The sequence below is a fragment of the Notamacropus eugenii genome, chromosome 6, assembly GCF_028372415.1.
Source record: "Notamacropus eugenii isolate mMacEug1 chromosome 6, mMacEug1.pri_v2, whole genome shotgun sequence".
Classification (NCBI taxonomy): Eukaryota; Metazoa; Chordata; class Mammalia; order Diprotodontia; family Macropodidae; genus Notamacropus; species Notamacropus eugenii.
In genome coordinates, this window is record NC_092877.1 from 57,210,654 (window position 1) to 57,235,443 (window position 24,790).

At 39.8% G+C, this 24,790-nt stretch overlaps 1 protein-coding gene across 4 annotated transcripts in view; it reads right to left on the reverse strand.

Moving 5' to 3' along the window:
* Positions 1-24,790, reverse strand: part of SORCS2 (sortilin related VPS10 domain containing receptor 2) — a 1,292,493-nt gene that overhangs the window by 125,654 nt on the left and 1,142,049 nt on the right. For all 4 annotated transcript variants that reach the window (XM_072620161.1, XM_072620158.1, XM_072620159.1 and 1 more), the window contains exons 11-12: positions 21,497-21,599; positions 2,016-2,092 (exon numbers count right to left, since the gene is read on the reverse strand). In XM_072620161.1, coding sequence (XP_072476262.1) covers positions 2,016-2,092; positions 21,497-21,599 — 180 coding nt within the window. The remainder of the gene's footprint in view (positions 1-2,015; positions 2,093-21,496; positions 21,600-24,790) is intronic.

Sequence of the window (24,790 nt, forward strand, 5' to 3'; positions counted from 1 at the left end):
AAACCACTCTAGTATCTTTGCCAAGAAAACCCCAAATGGGGCCATGAAGAGTAAGTCAGGACTAAAATGACTGAACAGCGACAATGGCCAGAACTCACAGTCCACCATAACATCCTTTGAGAATCCCAATTCTGCTCTTCTTTGAAGCATTAGGGGAAAACTTTAGTGAGGGTTCAGGGACTTTGTATATTCAACCTACACATCCTCAGAAGGCTAGCAACTGGCTCCCAGCCTATAGCACATCAGAGGAAGTAAATGAGAAGGTGAGAAGGGTTCTCAGGTACAGGCATGTGAGAAAGGGAATGGGAGGTAGCAGTGGTATTAGGTATAATGCAATATTTCTCAGATTTTTTGTCTCAGGACACCCTTACACTCTTAAAAAATTGAGGACCTTCCCTCTTTGATTATGTGTGTTATATCTATAGATATTTGCCATTTTGGAAATAAATACATTTTAGTATTAACATGAAAATTATTATTATGTTAATATTGTAAGAAATGATTATTTCTCTCTTGTATTTAATAACTAATTACTGAATCAGGACCAAGGTGTTTTGCCTTTTTTACTTCCTCATCCAGAAATCAACCAGTGTGGGAAATCTTGGACAAAAACTTACTCAGACTAAGATCTAATCAAAGACAGAAAAAAAGAAATTCTAAGTTTGAGAGAAAGGGTGGATTCCTGTTCATTGTGTTTGCTTAGACAAGACTGGGAAAATGTGGATCCTTCCTTTTGTCAGGAGGGTGATATGGAAATTGATATCTTTTGACCAAGATTTGGGTGCTCAGTGTTATATATCTCAAGGCCCTCATTGTAATACTCATTCTCTCTTAACTGTTAAGCAATCAGAGTTGACTGCCACTCTCAGGAACACCCACTCTTTCAAGGATGTATAAACTGTGAGCCCACTGATGAGGTGTTTTTGGCATTTAAGCAAGGCATTGACCTCTTTTATTAATAAAACACTAGTATTATTAATGCGATGATTAATTATCTAGAAACTATATATCTCAAAGTTTTTAAACATCATAGGATTATTATGAAAATAGCTTTGACCTCACAGAGTGCCTGAAAGGGCTCAGGGACTCTACCCTATCTCCCCAGACCATACTTAGAGAACTGTAGGTATAGCAGATGGGCACTGGATTCAGAGTCAGGGCACCTGTGTGAAAATCTTGACTGTCCTCCCTCCCTGCGGGACCTTGGGCAAGTCATTTTCCATCTCTGAGTCTCAGTTTCCTCATCTGTGAAGTGTAGGAGCTGAATTATATTGGGATCCCTTCTGGCTCTAAATCCTCTGAGTTGTGAGGCTTGACTTAGAGAACTAGGCTCGTATCTTCTGAATGGGCAAACAAACCTAGGCAGCCTTCCTAACAGGAATCTTGAGTTGGACATTCTGTGATCCTATATGGAATGCAATTCAAAGGAGCTCTGGACATTCCAAAGTAAGGAGTACACCCAACAGTGTAATTTTCACTCAAACAACATGGACATGCTACCTGGTGAACATATCACACCCAAGCATCTAATCAAAAAGGACTGAGCTCTAGGAAGCTTGCTTTATTGAAGGAATAAGAAAAGAGTCTATGCATCTTTCAGACAGCAAATGAGTAGTTTGAGGAATCTCTGTCTCTCTATCTTTCTCTCTGCCTCTCTTCTCTCTCTCTCTCTCCCCCTCTCTCTTTCTCTCTCTCTCTGCCTCCCTCTCCTTTCTCTCTCTCCTTTCTTTTTCTCTCTGCCTCTCTTCTCTCTCTCTCTTTTTCTCTCTCTCCTTTCTCCTTTCTCTCTTGTTTCTCTCTTTGCCTCTCCTCTCTCTATGTCTCTCTCTCTCCCTCTCTTTGCCTCTCTCCTTTCTCTCTCTCTCTCTCTCTCTCTCTCTCTCTCTCTCTCTCTCTCTCTCTCTCTCTCTCTCTCTCTCTCTCTCTCATATACACACACACACATACTTTCCCAGATTTACAGAATTTGTACCTCCTGAAGAAGAAAGGTGACTTAATCTTTTCTGTTTTCTTACCTGACGCCAAGTATTTCCACAGTCAGATGTGATGTACATTTCTTCTTTGTACTCCACCAGCTGAGAGCCCAGGTTACCTGGTTCAAAAGACAGTTGGTCAAAGGTTACTGTTGGAGTTTCATGTCTTTTCTCTGTTTTAGTTTGGGAATGTCACATTCACCCTCTGTATGCAGATCATTTAGAATTGTAATAGACTGTTTCTAGAATTGGAAAGAGAGCATGAGTATTTCAAATCAGAAGAGACTTGAGACTCACAACATAACTATTATGGATATGTTTTGCGTGACTACATTTGTATAATCTATATTGAATTGTTTGCCTTCTCAATGAGGGGGGAGGTGGGGAAGGATGAAGGGAGAAAATTTGGAACTCAAAGTTTTCAAAATGAATTTTCAAAATCATTTTTACATGTAATTGGGGAAAAATAAAATACTAAAGAAAAACTAAAAAAAAAGGAGCTTGAGACCATAGACTATTAGAGCTAGAAAGGATCTTGAAAGAGAAGGCACTTTCTATGTCATCTATATCAATCCCTTGATTTTACAGATAAATAGGTTCCCCAGTCACATGGCAGTTAGTGTTGGAGTCAAGACTAAACGCCAGGTCCTGATATAGGAATCCAGTTTTCATACAACATAGAGCCTTTCCTCCTATTAGCCCTATTCCCACTTTTCTGAACTTCAAAACTATGTTCCTCCTACTGCTGGTTTTTCTTGGAATTTCTTAGCACCTAGAACCTCCTCATCCTGGTAAAGTCTATCAGCTCTGCTTCCATGATCACCTTGGGATGTCCGTCTTCAAGGTCCATTTTCCCCAATCTTCCAATCCTTCTCACATTGGAGAGTTCTTTCTAGAACCTCCATTTTGAGAAAGGGCCCAGGCAAACCTGTTTTTGTTCTCTTTTTCTAGACCCATTCTGAACTTCCAGACCATGCCTCTACATTGGATAGTTTTATTCTACCCTCCCCTCACTTTCATCTCTCTTTTGTGTATTATATTCCCCAATTAGAACATAAGCTTCTTGAAGGCATGAATCATTTTTCTTTTTGCTTGTATTTGTAACCCCAATGGTTAGTACAATGCCTGGCACATAGTAAACACTTCATAAATGGTTATGCCAGGGGGTGGGGCCAAGATAATGGAGTAGAAAGACACACATACTCTAACTCTTCCCCCACAACCCTTAAAATACTTGTAAAAAATGACTCTCAACAAATTCTAGAGCAGCAGAAGCCACAGCAGAATTTCTAGCCCAAGGTAACCTGGAAGGCTGACAGGAAAGGTCTTTTGTACTGGACATGGAGCAGAGTGCAGCTCAGGGAGCCCAGCCCAACCTTGACCTCATGACATTGGGAGGAACAGGACAGAAACAGGCCTTGGGGTGGAATCCCCAGCTGCACCTGTGGTTGTCAGATCTCTCAACCTTCAAATGCCAAGGACAATTTCAAAGGTCAGTGAGAGGGCTTTTTTAACTGGGTGACAAGGGAGCAAGGTCCTCCCCTAGCCCTGGCCCCAGATGGCCACAGCGTCCATTTGTGGAGCCCTCAGCCTAAATCCCCTGGGGGAACTGAGAAGTTGATCTGAATCTCCCTGTCTGGGAGTGAGGAGGAATGCTGGTGTGGCTGAGGTGGAGGTGGTTGTATAGAGGGAATTCTACTACTCACAGATTCTGGGCAGAAAAGTTTTTGGTTGCTCCCAGACCAGTGCACAGGCCAGGAGAGGAGTAATTCCTCTCCATTGATTGTGCCATCTTGGAGGAACTGAGGACTTACAGGTCCCCAGAGTATACCCTGCTCTTGACAAAGGACTTAAAAGTCAAGTAACTGGCTGGGAAAATGCCCATAAAAGAGAAAAAGAATAAGAAAACAGAAGGTTACTGTCTCGGTGAGCAGGTATTTTCTTCCATCCTTTCATATGACGAGGAATGATGCATGCCACCAGAGGAAGACCTAGGGGTAAGGGCCTCTGCATCCCAAACATCCAAAGTGGATGTGCAGTGGTCTCAGGTCATGGAAGAGCTCAAAAAGGATCTTGAAAATCAAGTAAGAGAGGTGGAGGAAAAATTGGGAAGAGAAATGAGAGCAATGCAAGAAAATCATGAAAAGCGAGTCAACAGCTTGCTAAAGGAGACCAAAAAAAGTGCTAAGGAAAATAACACCTTTAAAAATAGGCTAACTCAAATGGCACAAGGGGCCCAAAAAGCCAATGAGGACAAGAATGCTTTAAAAAACAGAATTAGCCCAGTGGAAAAGGAGGTTCAAAAGTCCACTGAAGAAAATAGTTCTTTCAAAATTAGAATGGAACAGATGGAAGCTAATGACTTTATGAGAAACCAAGAAATTACAAAACAAAACCAAAAGAATGAAAAAATGGAAGATAATGTGAAATATCTCATTGGAAAAACAACTGACCTGGAAAATAGATCCAGGAGAGACAATTTAAAAATTATGGGACTACCTGAAAGCCATGATCAAAAAAGACCCTAGATATCATCTTTCATGAAATTATCAAGAAAAATTGCCCTGATATTCTAGAACCATAGGGTAAAATAAATATTGAAAGAATCCACCAATCACCTCCTGAAAGAGATCCAAAGAGAGAAACTCTCAGGAATATTGCAGGCAAATTCCAGAGTTCCCAGGTCAAAGAGAAAATATTGCAAGCAGCTAGAAAGAAACAATTTGAGTATTGTGGAAACACAATCAGGATAACCCAGGATCTAGCAGCTTCTACATTAAGGGATTGAAGAGCTTGGAATATGATATTACAGAAGTCAAAGGAACTAGGATTAAAACTAAGAATCATCTACCCAGCAAAATTGAGTATAATACTTCAGGGTAAAAATGGTCATTCAATGAAATAGAGGACTCTCAAGCATTCTTGATGAAAAGACCAGAGCTGAATAGAAAATTTGTCTTTCAAACACAAGAATCAAGAGAAGCATGAAAAGGTAAACAGGAAAGAGTAATCCTAATGAACTTACTAAAGTTGAACTGCTTACATTCCTACATGGAAAGATAATATTTGTAGCTCTTGAAACTTTCCTCAGTATTTGGGTAGCTGGAGGGATTACACACACACACACACACACACACACACACACACACACATATATTTATATATATGTGTATATATACATACACATATGTGTATATATATATATATATATAGACAGAGAGCACAGGGTGAGTTGAATAGGAAGGGATCATATCTAAAAAATAAAATTAAGGGGTGAGAGAGGAATATATTGTGAGGAGAAAGGGAGAAATGTAATGGGGCAAATTATCTCTCATAAAGGACGCAAGAAAAAGCTTTCTCAATGGAGTAGAAAATGGAGGAGGTGAGAGGGTATGATTGACAAAACTGGGAATGCTGAGCCTCGATAAGATAAGACTTGTGGGGGAGGGGGAAAGAAGATTTAAAAAAAATACATACTTTAATCAATACCTTTTGTGTTTAAATTTCCTCCTACTCTCCCTCCTCCTCTCAGGGAGTCACCCCTATTGGGTGAGGATTAATAGCTCTTTGTTAGAGGATTATCATGCAAATGAGCAAATAGACTTCTTGGCCCTAGAAGGAAGAGCTTAGAGTAATAGGTAGGATTTGCCAAAATAGATTTAAGTCCATTGCAAAAAAAGAATAAGTTAATAATTCCCTAAATGGAAAGGACCACCATGAGACATATGGGGTTCCTCAGCTGTCAATGTATTTAAACAACAGCTGGAAGACCACTTTTTAACACTGTTGAGTGGGGGTTCTTGTACTTCCATGGGTTAGATTAGATGGATCTGCTGGTTCCTTCCAATCCAGGTTATGTGGTTCAGAGGTTTGATGGTCCCATGATTCTACTGGCCACAGAAGTGTCAACACCATCACTTTACAAAACTGGGAATGCAATATATACAAGCTACTACTGAATCCTATTATCCAACTTCACATCATACAGAGCATCTCAGAGTAAAAACATATCAGAGCAAATCTGATCCATGGAATACTGCCATGTAAGTGCAATTTCCTGAGGAAACTTGCAGTTTGCAATTTCAATTGCCTAGATATCTGTCTTTTAAGAGACATCATCTATCTTCTTTGCTTCCAATAGCAAAACTGTCAAGCTGGCAATCACTTCATATGGAAACAGAGAAAGAAAGGTAGAATTTATACAATTGTAGAATGTCTGAGTTAGAAGGAATTTAGAAATGAAGTCTGATCACGTTATCTTACATGCTTAGAAAGGGGTGGTGACCGACTGAAGATCACTCAGAAATTTAGCAGCATTATTTCTGAAATTGCCACTTAAAGGGACAAAATTCTTGATTAGTTATTACATTTACTTCAAGTCAAAATGTTCTCTCATAGGAAATTAACACTTTATAGGTTAATGTATACACTGCTTAAATATTTTGACATATCTATGATTTTATTAGTATAGGTGTTTCCTTTACTTCAACATTCTCAGATGCTTCATTCCTTAGAACACAATCTTCATGAGTTGCTATGGCAAGACAGATAGACAGACAGACAGACAGATAGACAGATAGATAGATAGATGATAAATTCACAATGCCTCAGCCAACTGTCTGGTAAAGAGTCCCTTCACATTTAACTAGACTGACTGGTCCTTGGAAGACATATATACAGTCCTTCCAAAGTCCATATTTAAAGACTTTACAGGTTGCGTCCACTGGCAGATAACACAGAAGCATTTCCACAACAAAATGAAAGCACTGATGGAGAATTTTAGTGGAGATACTGATTGATCACCTTTGGGGGAAAAATAAATGCCCTAAAATTTTACAGGAAAGTGAGACTATACCATAGGTTTAATACAACACATAATATATCACTCACTTGTCATACCACTAGAATGTTTGGGAGGCTCCAAAGAAAAATTTGGGAGAGAAGAGGTATTAGACTGAGTACCAAACTGAAGGTCTTCAGAGCCATTGTGCTGACCTCACTGTTATATGCTTGTGAAACATGGACAGCACCATGCCAGGAAACTGAATTGCTTCCATTTGTACTGTCTTAGGAAGATTCTGAAGATCATCTGGCAGGATAAGGTACCAGGCACTGAAGTCTTTGCTCAAGCTGAACTGCCAAGTATTCAAACTATGCTTCAGAGAGCGCAGCTCCGATGGGCTGGTCACGTTGTTTGAATGCAAAATGTACGCTTGTCAAAAAGACTATTTTATGGAGAACTCATATGGGGCAGGCAATCACATGGTGGCCAGAAGAAATGATACAAGGATACTCTCAAGGTCCCTCTCAAGAACTTTGGATTTGACTGTGCAACATGAGAGACACTGGCACAGGATCGCTCAGCATGGCGTGCCCACATCAGAAAGGGTGCTGTGCTCTTTGAGAAAAGCAGAATTGAGACAGCGCAAAGTAAACTCAGGATGTGCAAATTTGGGATATCCATCCCAAATATTCACACAGACTATCTGTGCCCAACCTGTGGTAGAGCATTCCAAGCTCATATTGGTCTGATCAACCACAGTTGGACACACTGAAATTTCACTTTATCATGGTGATGTCATTTTGGTCTTCTTTGAAGATGAAGGACAACAACCGAACCAGTATGTATAGTGATTTAGAATGTATCCCTGTTACCTGAGTCTGACTCTAACTCCTCTTCATGTCCCCCAGCCCCCACCCAATAGCTTGGAGTACCAGACATCAAGTTTATGAAACACTGGATTAGAAGTCAGGATATACAAATTATTTTTTGTCCTGGTTTGCCACCAGGTGGGTGAGGGTAGGTAAGTAATTTTGTCTTGATGGCCCTTGTCTCCTTATCTGTAAGATGTATTTGTAGGAAAATACAATCCTTATGGTTTATATTAACTCAAGCATTTTATGCTCTCTGCTCTAATCTAAAGAACCTGCCAATTTTATCTGGAAGCATATATTCTGTTTTAAATGTATACATTATATGGTTATTTATGTGAATATATTGTTACTAATATAGCCACATAAATGACGATATAATGTATACATTTATTTATGTGGATGTATTAGTAACAACCTTTTCCCTTAGAGCTCCCATAGTTTTTGGTTTTATAATCTGTAAAATTATAAAAGAGGTGATTTATGATTCTCTAATGTATTTATTTGTGTTATTTATTGAAAACGTGCATCCTATCACAATCCATATTATATACATTTTTCTCTGTGTCTTATGGCTCAATGGAATCATTGGGGAAAGGGTGCCATCTTGTCTAAACTTTGTCAAGGACTCCATCTATAGCAGGAATTTAACACACACTTGTTGGTTTATACTGTATTGCATTCAATGAAAGATTAAACACCTACCATATGTCAAGCAGCATGATAAACTCTAGGGATGCAAAGATATAAACAAAAAGCAGAACTATCATATTGTAATATATTGTATCATAGGGAGACTAGCCCAGAGTCACACAGCTAGTAAATAGTGCTGTAAAATTGCAATTCAAACCTGATCTTTAGTTCAATGGCTTAAGAAACAACACAATCTACCCTCTATGCCCTGAGTCTACCTTAAGAACTGGCGGAGGAGATGAGGACCTACATGGTATGATTTAATTCAATTGGGCTCAAAAATTGCTCCCTGATTCCCTGTCATGGTGCCTGGATTTTTTTAGCTCATGAGGTTTTCAGTCTTTCAGCTTCTTCCTGCCCTTTTAAAGTCCTAATAGAATATTAAAGGAAGAAGGAAATAACACTTTGAATGTTTCTTCCATAAATTCTCAGCAATTAATTGACAGATAGGTAAGAACATGAGGAAAACTGACAAAATGAATTGTGTCTACAGCAGGAATTCCTAACCTTTCTTCTCTGGCAGTTGAGAGAAGCTTTTGAATCCCTTTTTAAAATAATATTTTAAAATGCATAAAATAAACTACCTAGAATTACAAGGAAAACCAAACATCAGTGAAAATAAAGATGTATTTTTCCCCTAAGATTCCATGGGGTCTCTGAAATCTATCCATGGACCCTTTTGAGACTCTGGGGACCCCAAGTTAGGAAACCCTAGTGTGGAAAAAAGTAAGCTGAATGGCAAAAGGTTAGAAAATTCTGTTGTACAAGGATTGCCTTGGAAGGGGGCCTGATAACTATCTTCAAATATCTGAAGGATTGTAATGGAGAAGAGGGATTTGATTTTTCTTTTTCAGTCTGACCTCAGAGGAAAGAGGAGGACCCTTGCTGGAAGTCAGAGAATGCAATTTCAGCTCAATATAGAGAGGGACTTTCTAATCCTGAGAGCTGTCTAAGAACTGGCTGAGGCTGCCCAGGGAGATAGTGAGTTCCTGTCACTGATGAGGAAGAGACAGCAATGGTCTGGGGGGTTGGCATTTTACATGGTCATGAGGGTTGGGGTTCACTGAGGTGGGAAGAAAAGAAGGATGGCAGGTGTGATAGAAAGAAAATGATTCCCCAAGGTAGAGCAAAAAAGCTGTAACCTAAACAGCAGAGAAGAAAGAAAAGGGTCTAGGATTATACCCAGGAGGCATCCGCTTTTTTCTACTGGAATGCAAAGAAAGGTGAAATCTACCTCTACTCCTCCCTACCTACCTCCAGTAAAGTAATAGAAGTAGAAGAGTTAATATGACTACATGACTCTTCTTCATGGAGACTCATCAAGAGGGAATCAGGCACCAGTGTGTTGACTAGCTATGAGAGGGCGTGTGGGTGGAAGAAAAGAACACAGTCTTTCTAATCCAGTAATTCAGCATTAGCAGAAATCAGGCACCTGCCTTCACTATCTGGTTCTTCCATTTATTATCTGTGTAATCTTGGACACATCACTTTATTCCTATGAGCCATAGTTTTCTTCTCTGTAAAATGGGGATAATGATTGCTATTCTACAGTATTGGTTACATAACTAGACAGACCTAGTTCAAGACACACTTCGGCCACACAATGGCCTCATGACTCTTGACAAGGCACTCTCCCTGTTCTATGCAATGCTCTAAGACTCCAAACATCGGAGAAGGAGCCAACCTGAATTGGTAGAGGGACTTTTCTCATGTGGGAGTTCCCTATAATTATGAAATCCCATAAATCTGGTTCCTATCCATTATTTCATAGGTAAGGCTGTTATAAAGCTCAGATCAGATAACATATGTAAAGTGATTTGTAATCATAAAGCAGGATATAAAGAGTCATGATTACTGTTAGTATTTTGACCAGACCTGTAATTTCATCTGTGTATGGAGCTGCCGGTTAGGAATTTTCTCTGGCAATGCAAAATCAACACCTTTTTCCCTCAACTTCTAGTTTTCTAGAATTGCCCCGGGGCACTGAAAAGTTAAGCAATTTTCCTGAAAGTAGCCCTGTATCATGCAGTTTCTCTATTATTGTCTATTACGTATAAGAATAATTATTATTATACATGTTATACCTTTAAAAGGAATTAAATCAATATGGTAAGGATTCAGATTGTGCAGACCCCTGAAAGCAAGAGAAAAAATTGCTCTGACAGAGTGATAGGAGAGGAGGAACAAGTTTTAGGAATCTCACTGCCCCCAAACTATCAACACGTTAATTTTACTCTTAGTACTCTGAATGGTTTTGTTGGGTCCATCCTTTGTTGCCAACGAAGACCACGCCAGCCTTGTTTGATGACCAACAAGTCGATAACTTATTGGAGTTACTGAACTCCATCCATATTACTATTCTCACTCTAGGTAAAACCAGAAACCAAAGAATAATTCCAGATAAACTGAGGGATGGTTCTTTAGAGAGGAAGAAAGAGAAGCTGATTTCTCTGTAGAGAAAGTCAATGAAGAATTTGCATACCAACAGCCTAGAAGCTGTAAGGAATACATCTTAATATTTGGTGGTCTCAGTGCAAAGATGGGTTTTAGGGAGGGCAATAATCAGTTGACTAGTCAATAAATATTTATTCAATGCATAGTATGTGCCAGGCACTGTTCTAAGCGCTGGGGATACAAATTAAAAAAAAAATGCAGCCCCTGCCCTCAGGGAACTTACAATTGAATAGGGGAAGACAATATAGAAAACGAAGCTACAAAAGATAGGGGTGGGGTGGGAGGAGGGAGAAGGTACCCATAAAGGCATGTTGTTTGTCCTTCATTCATTCTTGAAGAGGACCATAGTATCAGGAAGATGATGTCATGACTTGCAAGTGAATTGGATTTAAGTGCTGCAGGACTAGGCAAGATCACCAGTCTCACTTTCTCTCCAGAACCAAATGGTTTCAGTGGCCAGATAGCGATCTGGACAATTGGAGATAACTCCACCATAGAGGCATGAGGGAGAAGGCAAAAGAATTCCAAAAGGAATGCAGCTGGTAGGAAATGGGAGACATCTGGGTGGTGCTGTTGTGAGAACTCTGGGTTTGGAGTCAGGAAAACCTGAGTTCAAACCCAGCTTCAGACACTTACAAGCTGTGCAAGTCATTCATCCTCTCTTGGTCACAATTTCCTCAACTGTAAAAGAGAAGGTCATAACAGCACCTGCCTCCCAGGGTTGTTGTGAGGATCAAATGAGATTCTATCTGTAAAGTGCTTAGAACAGGGCTTAGTACATAGTAAGTGCTATACAAATGTTTATTCCTTTCCCTTCTTCCTCAGTAGAGAAGGGGGAGTTTGGAAGGAGGAAACACGTATAAGAGGACAAATAATGCTGCTAGAAGGCAGTATCCCAAAATAATTTGGGATCAACAAATGCAAAAAGTTAAAGATAAATAACCCAGAAGTTTCCAGCCTGCACATCTGCCATAACTGCCGTATTTAAAGCCAGAATGAATTTCTTGGGGAAAAAGAAGTATATTTGAATGCATAGAATTCAGAAGTTATTGAGGTAACAGGGATTTAAGAATCTTCATGAAGTTAGGTCACAAATTGGTTACAGCAAAGATCAAAACAATATTAAATTAGAAGAAAGCCTCGAGATTAAGAGCAGCCGCACCTGAATTAAGAGCAAAAGGAAAGGAGGGAAAAGTGATTTGGGGGACAACCTGGTGAGACAATTGGCTGAGCAGAGGTTAACCCAAAAGCATTTGCAGATAGAAGTGGAATAAGAACAACTAGATGTGAAATGAAAAAGAAAGATTTGTCATAATATTTATAGTGATGTCTTCAATAACCATACTATTGAAATCAAAACCTCACTATATGATAAACCACGCAAGGAATTGGCAATGGAGGATCTATGGAAAGGCGCTAAGGACTATGCAGGATATGTAGCAAGGCAAAGTGGGGTTGTAGTTTGTAGTACTGAGAAGAACAGTCTCGGAGGCACAGGTCTGTGAAATTAAACAATTGAATTCAATTCAATATTTATGAAGCACCTACTATGGGAAAGGTCCTGGGCTAGGGTGCTAGAGATTAAATAGAGGTTAAAAGGTAAAAAATGGAAACAAGCCTTGTCCTCAAAGAATTTCAATTTTATCAAAGTTCAAATTTAAGTTCAAATCTAGGCTCAGACGAATTGGTCCCAGGCATGTGACTCCAGACAAGTCACTACTCAGCATCTGTCGGTCCAAGTTTCCTCCTCTGTAAAACAGAATATTAGTAAAGGTATCTGCCTCCCATTGGTTGTTGTGAGGGTAAAAATGAGGTAATATTTGTAAGCACTTTGTCAATTTTACAGTGCCAAATACTGGTTGTTAGTCTCATTATTATATCATTATTGTTATAAACTTGTGTGAAATTAGACCAACATATTAAGGATTCAGAGTCCATAAATCTACATAAGGAAGAGGGAGGAGTAAGAAATCTCAGGGTTCTTCATTACATATATCCGTTCTTCTGATATGAAAAAGGCATTTTGGGAGAAAGTCGCTCATATTTTCACCGTATATCCCCAATCCTTGTCTCACTGGGAAGGACATTTTGGCTGATTTCAAACAGACTGACCACAGTATATTTTTGGTTACAAATGAAAACCAGGTGATAGGAATAAATTCCTGCACTGGAGGCTCAAGATAGGATTCCTCCCTTCCCCCCTCCCCCCATGCCTCTGGAGCTCATTCCCAATTCCCTTCCCAATCCTGCCAAATCTGTTGGCCTTCTGGGCTGGAATGGGCTCAGTCTCATTTTTGCAACCTACATCTTGCCCTTGTCTTGCCAAATGGGGAGGGAAGACAGTGGAGAACTTTAAAGAGATTATTTTAAAAATGGAGGAGGTATCTCTATACTTATCCTTAGAGGACTCAGTCCTGTGGGGGAAGGTGGACTGTAGCAACCCCATAATTGAATAAGCCAGGTTAAATAGAGCAAGCTCAAGGGACAAAAACCACATGCCCTAAACTGAGGAAAAGCTTTCTCTGCAATCCCTGGAGCCAGCATCCCTGCATCTTACACCACACTAATCATAACAATCTCCCCACACTGCAGAGGAGCAGACGTTGAAATACAAAACCAGTACAGGCTGACCCTCGGAATGTTAAGTGCCAATTGAACCATTTCGCATGCAACCAGAGCATTCAAGGTAGTCTTAATTAACAACCTAGATGTGTGCAAGTGGGCGCTGGGCTCTCTGTGTTTGATTTACCAGGCCAGAAGGAGGCCAGGCACTGAATGAAAATCATCTCCAAGCAGGGATTCACACTGAGAAGCAGTGTGGGAGCTGGGACCCAAACTGGGAGAGCCTGGAGGCTAAACACCAATGGAACCAGAGTAGTGTGGCAAGAGCTGTGGACCTGGAGTCAGAATATTTGGTTTCACATCCTTTTTTCTGTCACTTCACTGACTATTTCTGAGTGATCTTGAGCAGTAACTTAACTTTGGCCAGCCTCAGTTTTTTCATCTGCAATATGGAGGTGATAAAAATCCTTTACCTACCTCAGAGGTTATTTACATGAATTAGAAAGAATTCTATAAATGTAAACTCTTATTATCCTCTTGTCCAAACCCCTCATTTTACACAAAAGAAACCAGACCCAGAATGATTAATAGTTTACTTCCCCAAAGGTCTTGAGCAAGTTCTTTTTTTATCCATGCTGCCTCTTCCTTTATTTTTTCTATGATTTTATTTTTATTTTTTTTCCAATTACATGTAAATAAAAATTTTTAACATTTTTTTTAAATTTTGAGTTCCAAATTTTCTCCCTCCCTCTCTTCCCCCCTCCTTGAAAAGGTAAGCAATTTAATGTAGATTATACATGGGAAGTCATAAGCTAGTTCAGAATTTCAAGTCAACATGCATTTATTAAGCACTTACTATATGCAAAACAGTATGGAGTACTTTGGAATCAGTAACACCTGGGTTTAAGACCTGTTTTTGATACAAGCCGGCAGTGATCTTGGACAAGTCCGTTAATTTCTTAGTACCCCAGGCAACTCTCAAAGACTATATAGATAGTGCCAACTGACTGAAAGAAAGGATATCACTGGAAAATTCCTATGGTAGGAAAATCATAGCTCTTATCCAAAGTGTGCAAGGCAATATGTGAGGTCCTAGCGTTCAGTTTCACAATAAGATCGTGTCATTTTTGAAAGAGAATTTGCTCTTTGGTCCATTGTATCTACTGAAAGGAGAACAAAAAAAAGATAGAACTGCAAAGAAAAAAATAAGAAAATTTCTGTCCTTAAGAAACTAATATTAAACTGCTAGGTTTAAGCAGACATAAATAAGTATAATACTAGGAAAATTGAGGATTGATCCAATATTAATGAGAGAAAATTTGGGAATTCTTCAAGCAGGGGATACCTGAGCTGTACTCTGGAAAAGGACAGAGATTCTTAGAGGCAGAGATGAGAATGAAGAGGAAGAGTGGTCCAGATGTGAGGTGAGCTTGATAAACGTGTGGGGGAAGCAGCAGATGGAAAATTGAATTTAGTGCTTGACTGGTAGTCTGGCTTAGCTGGAATGCAGTGTTTCTGAAGGGAAGTAGCATGGTATAAGGTTGGCTATGTAAGAGTTAGACAAGGGTTAAGTCTCCACAACTGTGGGTTCAACACCTGTAGGTGTTTCTAACACAAAGAAACCATATCCTTGCAGGTCCCTGCAGTCAAATCAAATTAAAGTTAGTGGGTTTGCTTCTACCTCAAAAATCAAGATACAGGCCAAGTCGGCTCAAACCAGTCAGGGCTAACTAGGACAAAATGCAACTATGCATGCTTAATAAGCTTCGTTAATATTAACTGACATACCTTAAAGATGGAGATTGCTACCATTTTTGAACATAGGATGTGTGGTGAGGTGGGGGTTACATGCTTACACATATCAAGAGGAGACATGGGAGGGGAGTATAAGGAAGCTTGTAATCCCGAAGAAGCTGGACCATTCTGATATGTGAAAGGAGGAACCGTGCCAAGCTAACTGCTTAAAGGCCTTTTTGCTTCTGTACTCAGTGCTCTCTCTTCCTGAAGAGGAGCAGAGTCCACATCTGGCCAGGAATGTTCATCCTTTGGACTCCCTCCATAAAAATTACCTTGATAACTAATACTGAGAGGTGCATTTTCTAACAGCTATGCAGGCAACTGGGTGGCACAAGACATAGAGTTCTAGGCCTGGAGTCAGAAAGACTCATCTTCATGAGTTCAAATCTGGCCTCAGACACTTAGCAGCTGTGTGACCCTGGGCAAGTCACTTCACCCTGTTTGCCTCAGTTTCCTCATCTGCAAAATGAGTTGGAGAAGGAAATGGCAAACCACTCCAGTATCTTTGCCAAGAAAACTCCAAATGGGGTCTTGAAGAGTTAAACAACACTATTACAATTGAACATCAATGTATATGGAGGTGCTAGATTTTGGGAAGCCCTAAAGGAGGCCAAGGAGTCCATGGCAGAGCCAGGACTATAATCTGCCTCCAGACTCAGACCCAGAGTTCTGCCCACTACACACAACTGCCCCCTACCTTTGAATATTTTCAGAGAAAAGTCCTTCATAGGTTGAGCTATGAAATCAAAACAAATTTACACATCATTTGATCTATATCACATGATTATGTTCATAGAAGGATAAAGCTTTCTGCAAAGATTAAAATGTAACAGAAGTAAATGTGAAGGCAAAATCCTATCTCCGAGGAGGGTAGCTGAACTATTTAGAAACAAGATTTTGGTTAAAAATGATTAACAAGATTTTTATTCCTCCACAAGTTATGTGATGAGTCTCAACAATTATTACTGCTCGCTAAGATGACTGAAACGGTCTTTTCATAATTTCAAAATTTCAAGTAATGGAAATATTCACATCTTGCTTTGTTATTTTGGTGAATAATTTGTAGATTCCACATCAGCTCGCCATTCAAAAACTTATTTAAAATTCAGGATCTTTTAGTCCTTAGGCAAAGTGAGTTCTGTCTAAAATGTAGCACTTTGTATAAAGAAGTGGGAAAATTCAGAGCTTCGTGATCATATTTAATACACTTTGTGGTTGTACTTAATATATGTGTCACCTAGCTGATGAATTGTAAGGCGTTTTCATAAGTATTCTGATTACTTACTGAGTGGTTTCCTGTGTCTCTGTGCCTCAGTTTCCTCATTTCTAAAAGGAAGGGTTTGGGCTATATGATTTCTTTTTTAAAAAAAATTTAATATATGGGATAAAAACAAACATTTCCATAACACCGTATAATTTTTTTTAAAAGATGATTTCACAAGAAACTGTTACTCCTTTTAAACATGTAACAAAGTTCTCATGTAAATTTCTTCCCCTCTCCTTTTTTCCCTTCCATTTTCCCCTTGCCACCTGTCCTAAAGATAGGATATGTGATTTCAAAGAACGCTTCCTACTCTACAGACCCAGGAAAAGACTTATTTTGCTGATTCCTTTGCTTGACTTTATCTCACTCTCTCTCCCTTCCCAAACTCACTCATAATATCAGTTTATTATATGATGAAATAGGATTACAGTTACCTAGAAATGACAGAAGCATGAAATGTAGAAAAGTAGAACAAGCTAATAAGGACCTTAGCAATTCTCTGGGATGACAACTGGCTCAAGCCTCAGGTTCATGGAGTTATTGACTTAGAGATTGAAAGGTGTTTAGAGGCCATAGAGACTAACCCCTTTATTTTACAGATGAGGAAACAGAGGCTCAGAGAGGAAAAAAGACTTTTCCAGGCACACACAGCTAGCAAGTAGTAGAGGCTCTGGATTCAAATTCTACCTCTTGTAATTCTTGTTGGTGTCACCCTGGTTAAGTCGTTACTCCCCCTCACCACTACTCAGGGCCTCCGTTTCTTCACCTATAAAATGAGTGGATTGGACTACTTTGAGGTTCCTTCCAGTCTTAGATACTTAAGATACGGAGGGCAAGTCACATAGGTAGTATGTGACTGAACCAGCATTGGAACCTACTTTTTAATAAACAAGGCCTTTGAACTCCTGGTCCTGTGATCTTTTCACGGATGTATCAGAGGGACCCCCAAAGGGCAAGTACATGATAAGTTTTTAACAGATGGTTCATTAGCTAGTTTTGCCCAAGAAGACTAAGGTTTCTAATTAATGTAAATCAATTGTCAGATCCAGCAGAGTCTGAAGAGGCTGAGAGGAGAAGCTCACTTAACTATATGTACAATAGGCAAGTCACTTAAGCTCATTGTGCTCAGTTTCCTCATCTATAGAATGAAAGGGTTGGATGAAATGGTTTCCAGGGGAAACTGAGAGTTGACCTAAAAGCTAAGGAGACCTGGGTGCAAATTCTTCCCTGTCACACACTGTCTTTACACAACGCCATAAGAACAAAAGTTACAGAAAAGATGTCATCTTTATTTGGTAGAGACAGTTCCCTCACCAAGCAGTTCCCTATACTCATGAAATTACAAGTCTAGGAAGTATCTTTTAAACAACAGTAATTTGCCACTACCAACAGATATTATAGAATGCCTCCTGTATCTAGGATATTGTGGAAGATACAATATAAGACCTAATAGCTTACTTTTCAAGATAGCCCCATTCCACAGTAGGAAATACATTGGTATTAGAAATCAGAAGTCTTGGGTTTGAATTCTGACCCAGAGGTATAACTTTGGACAAGCCCCATCACTTTCCCAAGCCTCAATTTCCTGTGATGTGGATAGTACTAATCTTATTACCCTCATTTTATGGATGAGGAAACTGAGGTTCAAAGATTATAATTGATTCCATCATGATTATAGCAACAGAAAGTAACAGACCCAAGGGTTGAATCCAAGTCACCATATGCTGCTGTTACCTTGAGAATAGGAACTAGGTTTTGTACTTCTTTATATGGAACACATGGTGGGCATTCTTTCCTCTCTATTACAGTGTCTCCTCAAGCTGGCATAGTAAGCCTTCAGATCAAAGAGAGCCTTGAATTCCAGGTGAAGATGGGCATTTTCACGGATAGAATTCAGCAGATTCCAATTTCTGAACTGCATCAGAATCATAAGCTTTCTCTATATCCATGCAACTTTTCTGTCTGTAAGTTAGGTGGGTGAGGGGCATTGTCACCTACAGACATATAAGTGTCCTATGCCACGGAGGTGACTCAGTCTCAGGTTGTGATGTGTGGTGCAGCCAATCAGGGTTACATGACCTTACTTTATCTGACCTCTTTTCTATTTCCAAGTGGTTACAAAGCACTGTTTTCTTAAATATGAAGACAAAAGCATGTGGATAGGTCATGAGGTCCCTGGTTCTTTAAGAATGACTGCTAAGGGTTTAAAATTCTTATTCACCCACATTTCTATCAGTATTCCCCTTGTTCCTGAGCTGTCATGATTCCCCAGAAGAGACAAATCAATGACTCATTCTCCTTTGTTTTTAAAGAGGAGCTTGATGTACTGTGGTATAATAGGAAGGACATTGGCCGGCAAACCAGAGAACCTGTTACTTTGGGAAAAAATTCCTTTTCCTTCCTGGGATTCTCCATTTCTAAACTAAGGAGGAGAAGAACCAGATGACCTTGAAGTTCCCTAACTTAAAGTCTGTGATCCTATGATTCTCAATTCTCTTTCAATTCTGATGTTCTATGTCCCATGTCCCATGGGGCAGCTAATTGGTACAGTGGATAGAGTGTTGAGTGTAGAGTAGGAAAGACCTAATTTCAAATTTAGCCTTAGACACTTATTATCTGTGTTGTTATGGTAGTGGTTCGATTGTTTAAGTCATGTTTGATTCTTTAGCACCCCATTTGGAGTTTTCTTGGCAAAAATACTGGAGTGGTTTCCTTCTCCAGCTCATTTTACAGATGAGGAAACTGAGGCGAACAGGATTAAGTGACTTGCCCAGGGTCACACAGCTACTAAGTGTCTGAGGCCAGATTTGAACTTGGGGCTTCTTGATTCTATGCCTGGTGCTCTATCAGCTGTTCCTCTGTGACTCTCAGAATATCATTTAACTTCCATTTGCCTCAGTTTCCTCAATGGTAAAAATGAGGATAATAACAGCCCTTATTTCCCAGGGTTGCTATGAGGATCAAATTATATAATATTTGAAAAGTACTTTCATAGTGCAGTGTGTGGCACATAGTAGGCATTACATAAATGCTAGCTATGATTACTATTCATTATTTTTAAAGACTTCTATCTCTGATACTCTATTTTGTAAAGTTCCTTCCAGCTACAACATTCTATATTCTGAGACCCCTTTAGGCTATAATACTCTAAGTTCTATTTTCTAAGACTCCTTTGAGCTCTGATATTCTACTGAATATTCTAAGCTCTGACAGTTCATGTTCTTAGAATCTTCCCAGATTTAAACATCTATGTCTACCTGTGTGTACTTCTTTGAACTCTAAACAAGCAAAGATCATTTCTGATGGGTCTGATTGAAATGATCTCTAAGGTTACTGCCAGTTCTAGGTTTCTACATATGAGGACTATATTAATGATACTGTCCCAAGCATTATGGAGGCAAGGCTATCTGGGGTGTGACTATAGAAAAAGAAAGGAAATTTTAGGTACACTACTAGGGAGATGAGTACAGAACTTTTATAGGAAAGGTACAGGTATGCCTATCCCTTAAACAAAAGGTACTTTGGGCATATTCATGTTCTGTAATAACTGGCAATAGAGAGAAGTCACCATGGCAATTATGGATTATTTTTTAGGAGGTGTCTGGCATTGGCAGTTTCCTGAAATAGCTCAAGGCATTATAAGCAACCACAGGATCATAAAAAAAATTGAGCTAGAAGGGAATTTAGAAGCAAATTAACCCAACTCAACAAGTGTTTCTTAAGTACCTACTAAGTGGAGGGCAATGTTGCTAGGCACCAAAGGAAACAAAACTGAGATAACACAGTGTCTGTCTTCACGGAGGTAACATTCTAGGAGGTGGATCTGATACGTAAACAGACAGCTATAATACACAATATTACTGAGGAGTGCATTAGAATGATGCAGAACCAAGTGTTCTATGTGCTCCAGGAAGGAGCCACTTACCCCGACTTTAAGGGATGGGTAGAGATTCAACAGAGAAAAGGACAAAACATAGAATATGAGACTGAAAAGAGGCCAAACTTCTAATTCTATAGATAATGAAAGTGAATCCCAGGGAGGTGTTCAGACTTACTCAAAGTCATACAGTGATTATTTAAGACTATACTTTCTTAGCTTTCCATTTTACTTCTTCAGCTATTACATAGAAAATATATCTTATTCTAAGCTCTGTGTAGTTCTTGTTCTTTTCATCATTATTAGGCAGTGGAGAGAGCGCTAGCCTTGATGTCAGCAGATCTGGGTTTAAATTCCAAATCTGACACTTCTGAGTGGCATGACTGGGTGTTATTATTATCACTATTAATAACAAAAATAACCACAGCTTTTTTTGTATAGCACTTTAAGATTTGCTATATATTATTTCATTTGATCCTCATAATAACCCTGAGATGAAGACACTTTTATTATTCTCATTTTACAAGGGAAAAAACTGAGGCAAACAGAGGTTAAGTGACTTGCCCAGGGTCACACAGGTGGTGTCTGAACTAGCAGCTGAATTCAAGTTTTCTTGACACCAAGTCCAGTCAATTCACTAAGTTTCTGGTCTTAAGCTTCTTGCTTGTAAAGCAGAGATCATTCTACTCAAATTAGCTGCTTCCTAGAGTCATTGTGAGGCTGGCATTGGGCAGCTTTGAAATGACATAAAGATGTGAGCAACTGCTATCCCTCCATTTCATTCCCCTCTTGCATATTTTGTGCCTTGTTCCTTTCTTACTGATATCTTCATGACTTGTTTTTTTTATTGAACTTGCAGTAGAGAATCTCATTTCCTGACCACTGAGGGACAGATATTAATCCTATTCTGGCATCCAAAAGCACCTCAGTGAATCAAGCTTAAAGCTGAAGTCTTTTCATTTGCTGGCTGACACCCTGCCTCCGGGTTTCTCCACTGGCAATGGCAGTCCCTGACTGGGAACCTCTCAGCTTATCCTGGTGACAAATACTATGAGAAGATCTGAATTCCAGTCATGCTGGAAGGAGAGAAGGAAAGAGAGAGAGAAAGAAGAAGGGAGGAAAGAAGGGAGGGAGGGAGGAAAGGAGGAACGGAGAGAGAGAGATGAAAAAAAAAAGGTGATGGAGGAGAAGGGGGATGACGGAAAGGACCCTTCAGTTACTTACCTGCTCCCATGATTAGACCGGGTGCTGTGTCCTTGGTATGCACAGTGCCTGATACATATGGATTGTCTGCCCATCGAAGGTGAAGGTGAAGATGGCAGTCAGGCTTAGAGGAGAAGAAAGTAAAAGAAAAAATTTAACTTCTGAGTAAAATCATGCTGCTGTATGAAACCTGGTATGATAAGAAAAAGCCATAGCTGACATTTACATAGGCTTATCAAGTTTGCAAAGCAAACTCATTTCAACCTCAAATAAGATTATGAAGTAAATACTACAGGCATCAGCACCATTTCGCAGAAGGTAAAACTGAGGCTGAGAGAGTTTCACTTATTTGCCCATGTCACACAGCTAGTAAGTATTAGAGGCAATATTGGAACCCAAATGTTTCTTGATCTTAGCCCCAGTGTCCTCATCACTCTACCATGTGTCCCATGAAGTTGATAATAATGCTAACATACCTACTTCAATACTTAGGTGATCTACAATTTCATCAGGTATGGGTGCCCCCTCCACTAAACAGATTAAAATCTCTCCACAGTTTAGCAGATGGTTCAAAGAGTTGCTGTTGCTAAATAAAATCCATTTCCCAGTGGCCAAGTCTTCTTCTGCTAAGCCTCCCTACCCTTAGCTAGGCTGGTCTTCAAATAAAAGACATGCTTCATCATTTGGCCTATTCTCAAAGCCTTTCCAGTATGGAAGAACTTTACAGAGCTAAGACTATACCTGCATTGACTCTGAGACCCCACTGTTAAAAGTTCACAGAGTCATAAACTGAGATCTGGAAGGGTCTTTAGAGGCCAGTGAGTCCCCTCCCCCACCCTTTTACAGATGAAACTTGAGGCCCAGGGAACTGAAGTGACTTACTCAGGGACACTAAATTAGTAAATGTCTTCAACTGAATTTGAACTCAAGCCTTCATGACTTAGAACTTAGCACTCTGTCTATCTCTCCTTGTTATTTGGATACAAGGATGAGGTTTTAGAGACTGATGTGTAACAACAATGAGAAGAAAAACTCTTATTTACAGTAGTCTTTACTATTACAAAGGCCTTTGCAATCATCCTGTCATGCACCCTCTGCACTGTGAAGCAGAAAGAGTGAGTATTATTAGAACCATTTTTTCCAATGACTAAACTGGGGCAGAGATCTGAAGTGACTTACCCAAGTTTATAGAGTTAGTAAGGGGGAACCAGGACCCAAACCAAGGACTTCTGATTCCAGATCTAATACTTTATCCAGTATTATGGGTTTTGTAATGTAAATGTAAGGTTAATGGTGAGGGTGGGGGAAGAGTGAAAGATCTTTCCTACTCATTAATAGGTCTCAGATACCTTCTGTTAATTTCTGATGCGGCACTGGGTCAAGGGTCCTGCCCTCCAGCCCTGAAAAGAGTATATATACTCCAAGGTAAGTTTTTGCTTTGGGGCTTATTTTTCTGAAGAAGGTTGGATGTGCCCAATGAGACTCCAGGTGGTCTCTAAAGACCTCTGCCCTGCACTGGCTTTGAAAACCCAGCTGTTGGTTCTCTCTCTGGTAATGGTGTAAGTATTGTCATGGTCAGACAGTTGGAAGCCCTGTCTGTGGGTTTTTCTGTTTGTAATTTCTGCTTATAATTTCTGTTTGTATTTTCTCTGAAGTCCAGGGTGCTGACTTTTCCCCCTAAACTAAGTGAATGATATATGTGCTTGACTGAAGTAGATTGTTTACCCCTCAAAAGTTGCTTTCTTTTTAGAAAAGCAGATCTAAAAACCTGTACTGTGGGCCCTCCTGTGTATGCCGAGGTCCTTGCTGTTACAGGCTGCTTCCTTCTCAATGTTTTATTTGCAAGGGAAAAAAATTAAGAGTAATCAAATATTCATTTTGCAGGGGAATTAAGTGTTTTTCTCATGAAAAAAGGGATTCAGCTGCATAAGTTCTACATGGATTTGTGTCCTCCAAATGCCTTTAGTCCTCCAGGGATTGGTTGGGGGAAATGAAGGAAAGGAAGTGAGTTGGGATGGACCTATTAGCTATTATTCTTCCCAGGGTGACTCCCAGTTATCTATGGGTATTTCAAGATTGACAGCAATAATCTGTCCAGTAATATTACTTGACAAATTTAAAATAAAACCATCAAGAAAATTCAGAAGGACCTCATAGCTTTTTAAAAAAGATGCTTTCAGAATTTTGTGGAGATCCTGAAGTCAGAGCTCCATAATGGCTTCATATATAAATCATGTTCTATCAATATTTTGCTTAAAAAGAACTGGATTTGTAATCAGAAAACTTGAGTTTAAACCCTGGCTATGCCCGCTTGTGTGGACCAGACCTGTGCAGGAAAAACCACTTGAGTTCTCTTGGCCTCATGTGTGAAATGAAACGATTGGGTATGATTATCTCTAAGCCTCCTTCTATCTTTAGTGTTGTGTTCTAGCTTCTGAAGTTCATTTCAGCTCTACCACTGTAAACTGTGATCCAAGATCCCTTTTAGCTCAGACATCTCTATTTTCTTTCTCAGTCCTGATCTCCCTCTCTTACCCTCTCTTCTACCTTTTGAACTTCCTGCTCATACACCCCAGAAACAGCAGAAAGTGGCCCTGATCCAAACAGAAAAGTCTGTGTTGAAGTCTCAGTTTAAAAATGCATTCCCAGAGGGTCTCCAAACCCTACTCATATTCACAGAGCTCAGAGTACAGCAAGGGAAGGGATTGTTCCCATATGTTGGTGCTCCCAATAAATGGGAGCACAGAGAGCTTATGGAATCTGCCCAAGGTCACACTGTAAAGCCAAAATACAATAAATGCCAGTCAGGGAGTAAAGAGCTTTTTCTAACCCAGAAAAAAATGGCGCAAAAATATATCACAAGCTGAAAACTTTACTGGTGTATCCACATCAATGATAACACTTTTTCCTTCCTTCCTTCCTTCTTTCCTTCCTTCCTTCCTTCCTTCCTTCCTTCCTTCCTTCCTTCCTTCCTTCCTTCCTTCCTCCCTTCCTTCCTTCCTTTCTTCCTTCCTTCCATCTTATTTTCCTTCCTTCCTTCCCTCCTTCCTTCCTTCCTTGCTTTCTTCCTTCCTTCCATCTTATTTTCCTTCCTTCCTTCCTTCCTTTCTTCCTCCCTTCCTTCCTCCCTCCCTCCCTCCCTCCTTCCTTCCTTCCATCTTATTTTCCTTCCTTCCTTCCTTTCTTCCTTCCTTCATTCCTTCCTTCCTTCCTTCCATCTTATTTTCCTTCCTTCCTTCCTTCCTTCCTTCCTTCCTTCCTTCCTTCCTTCCTTCCTTCCTTCCTTCCCTCCCTCCCTCCCTCCTTCCTTCCTTC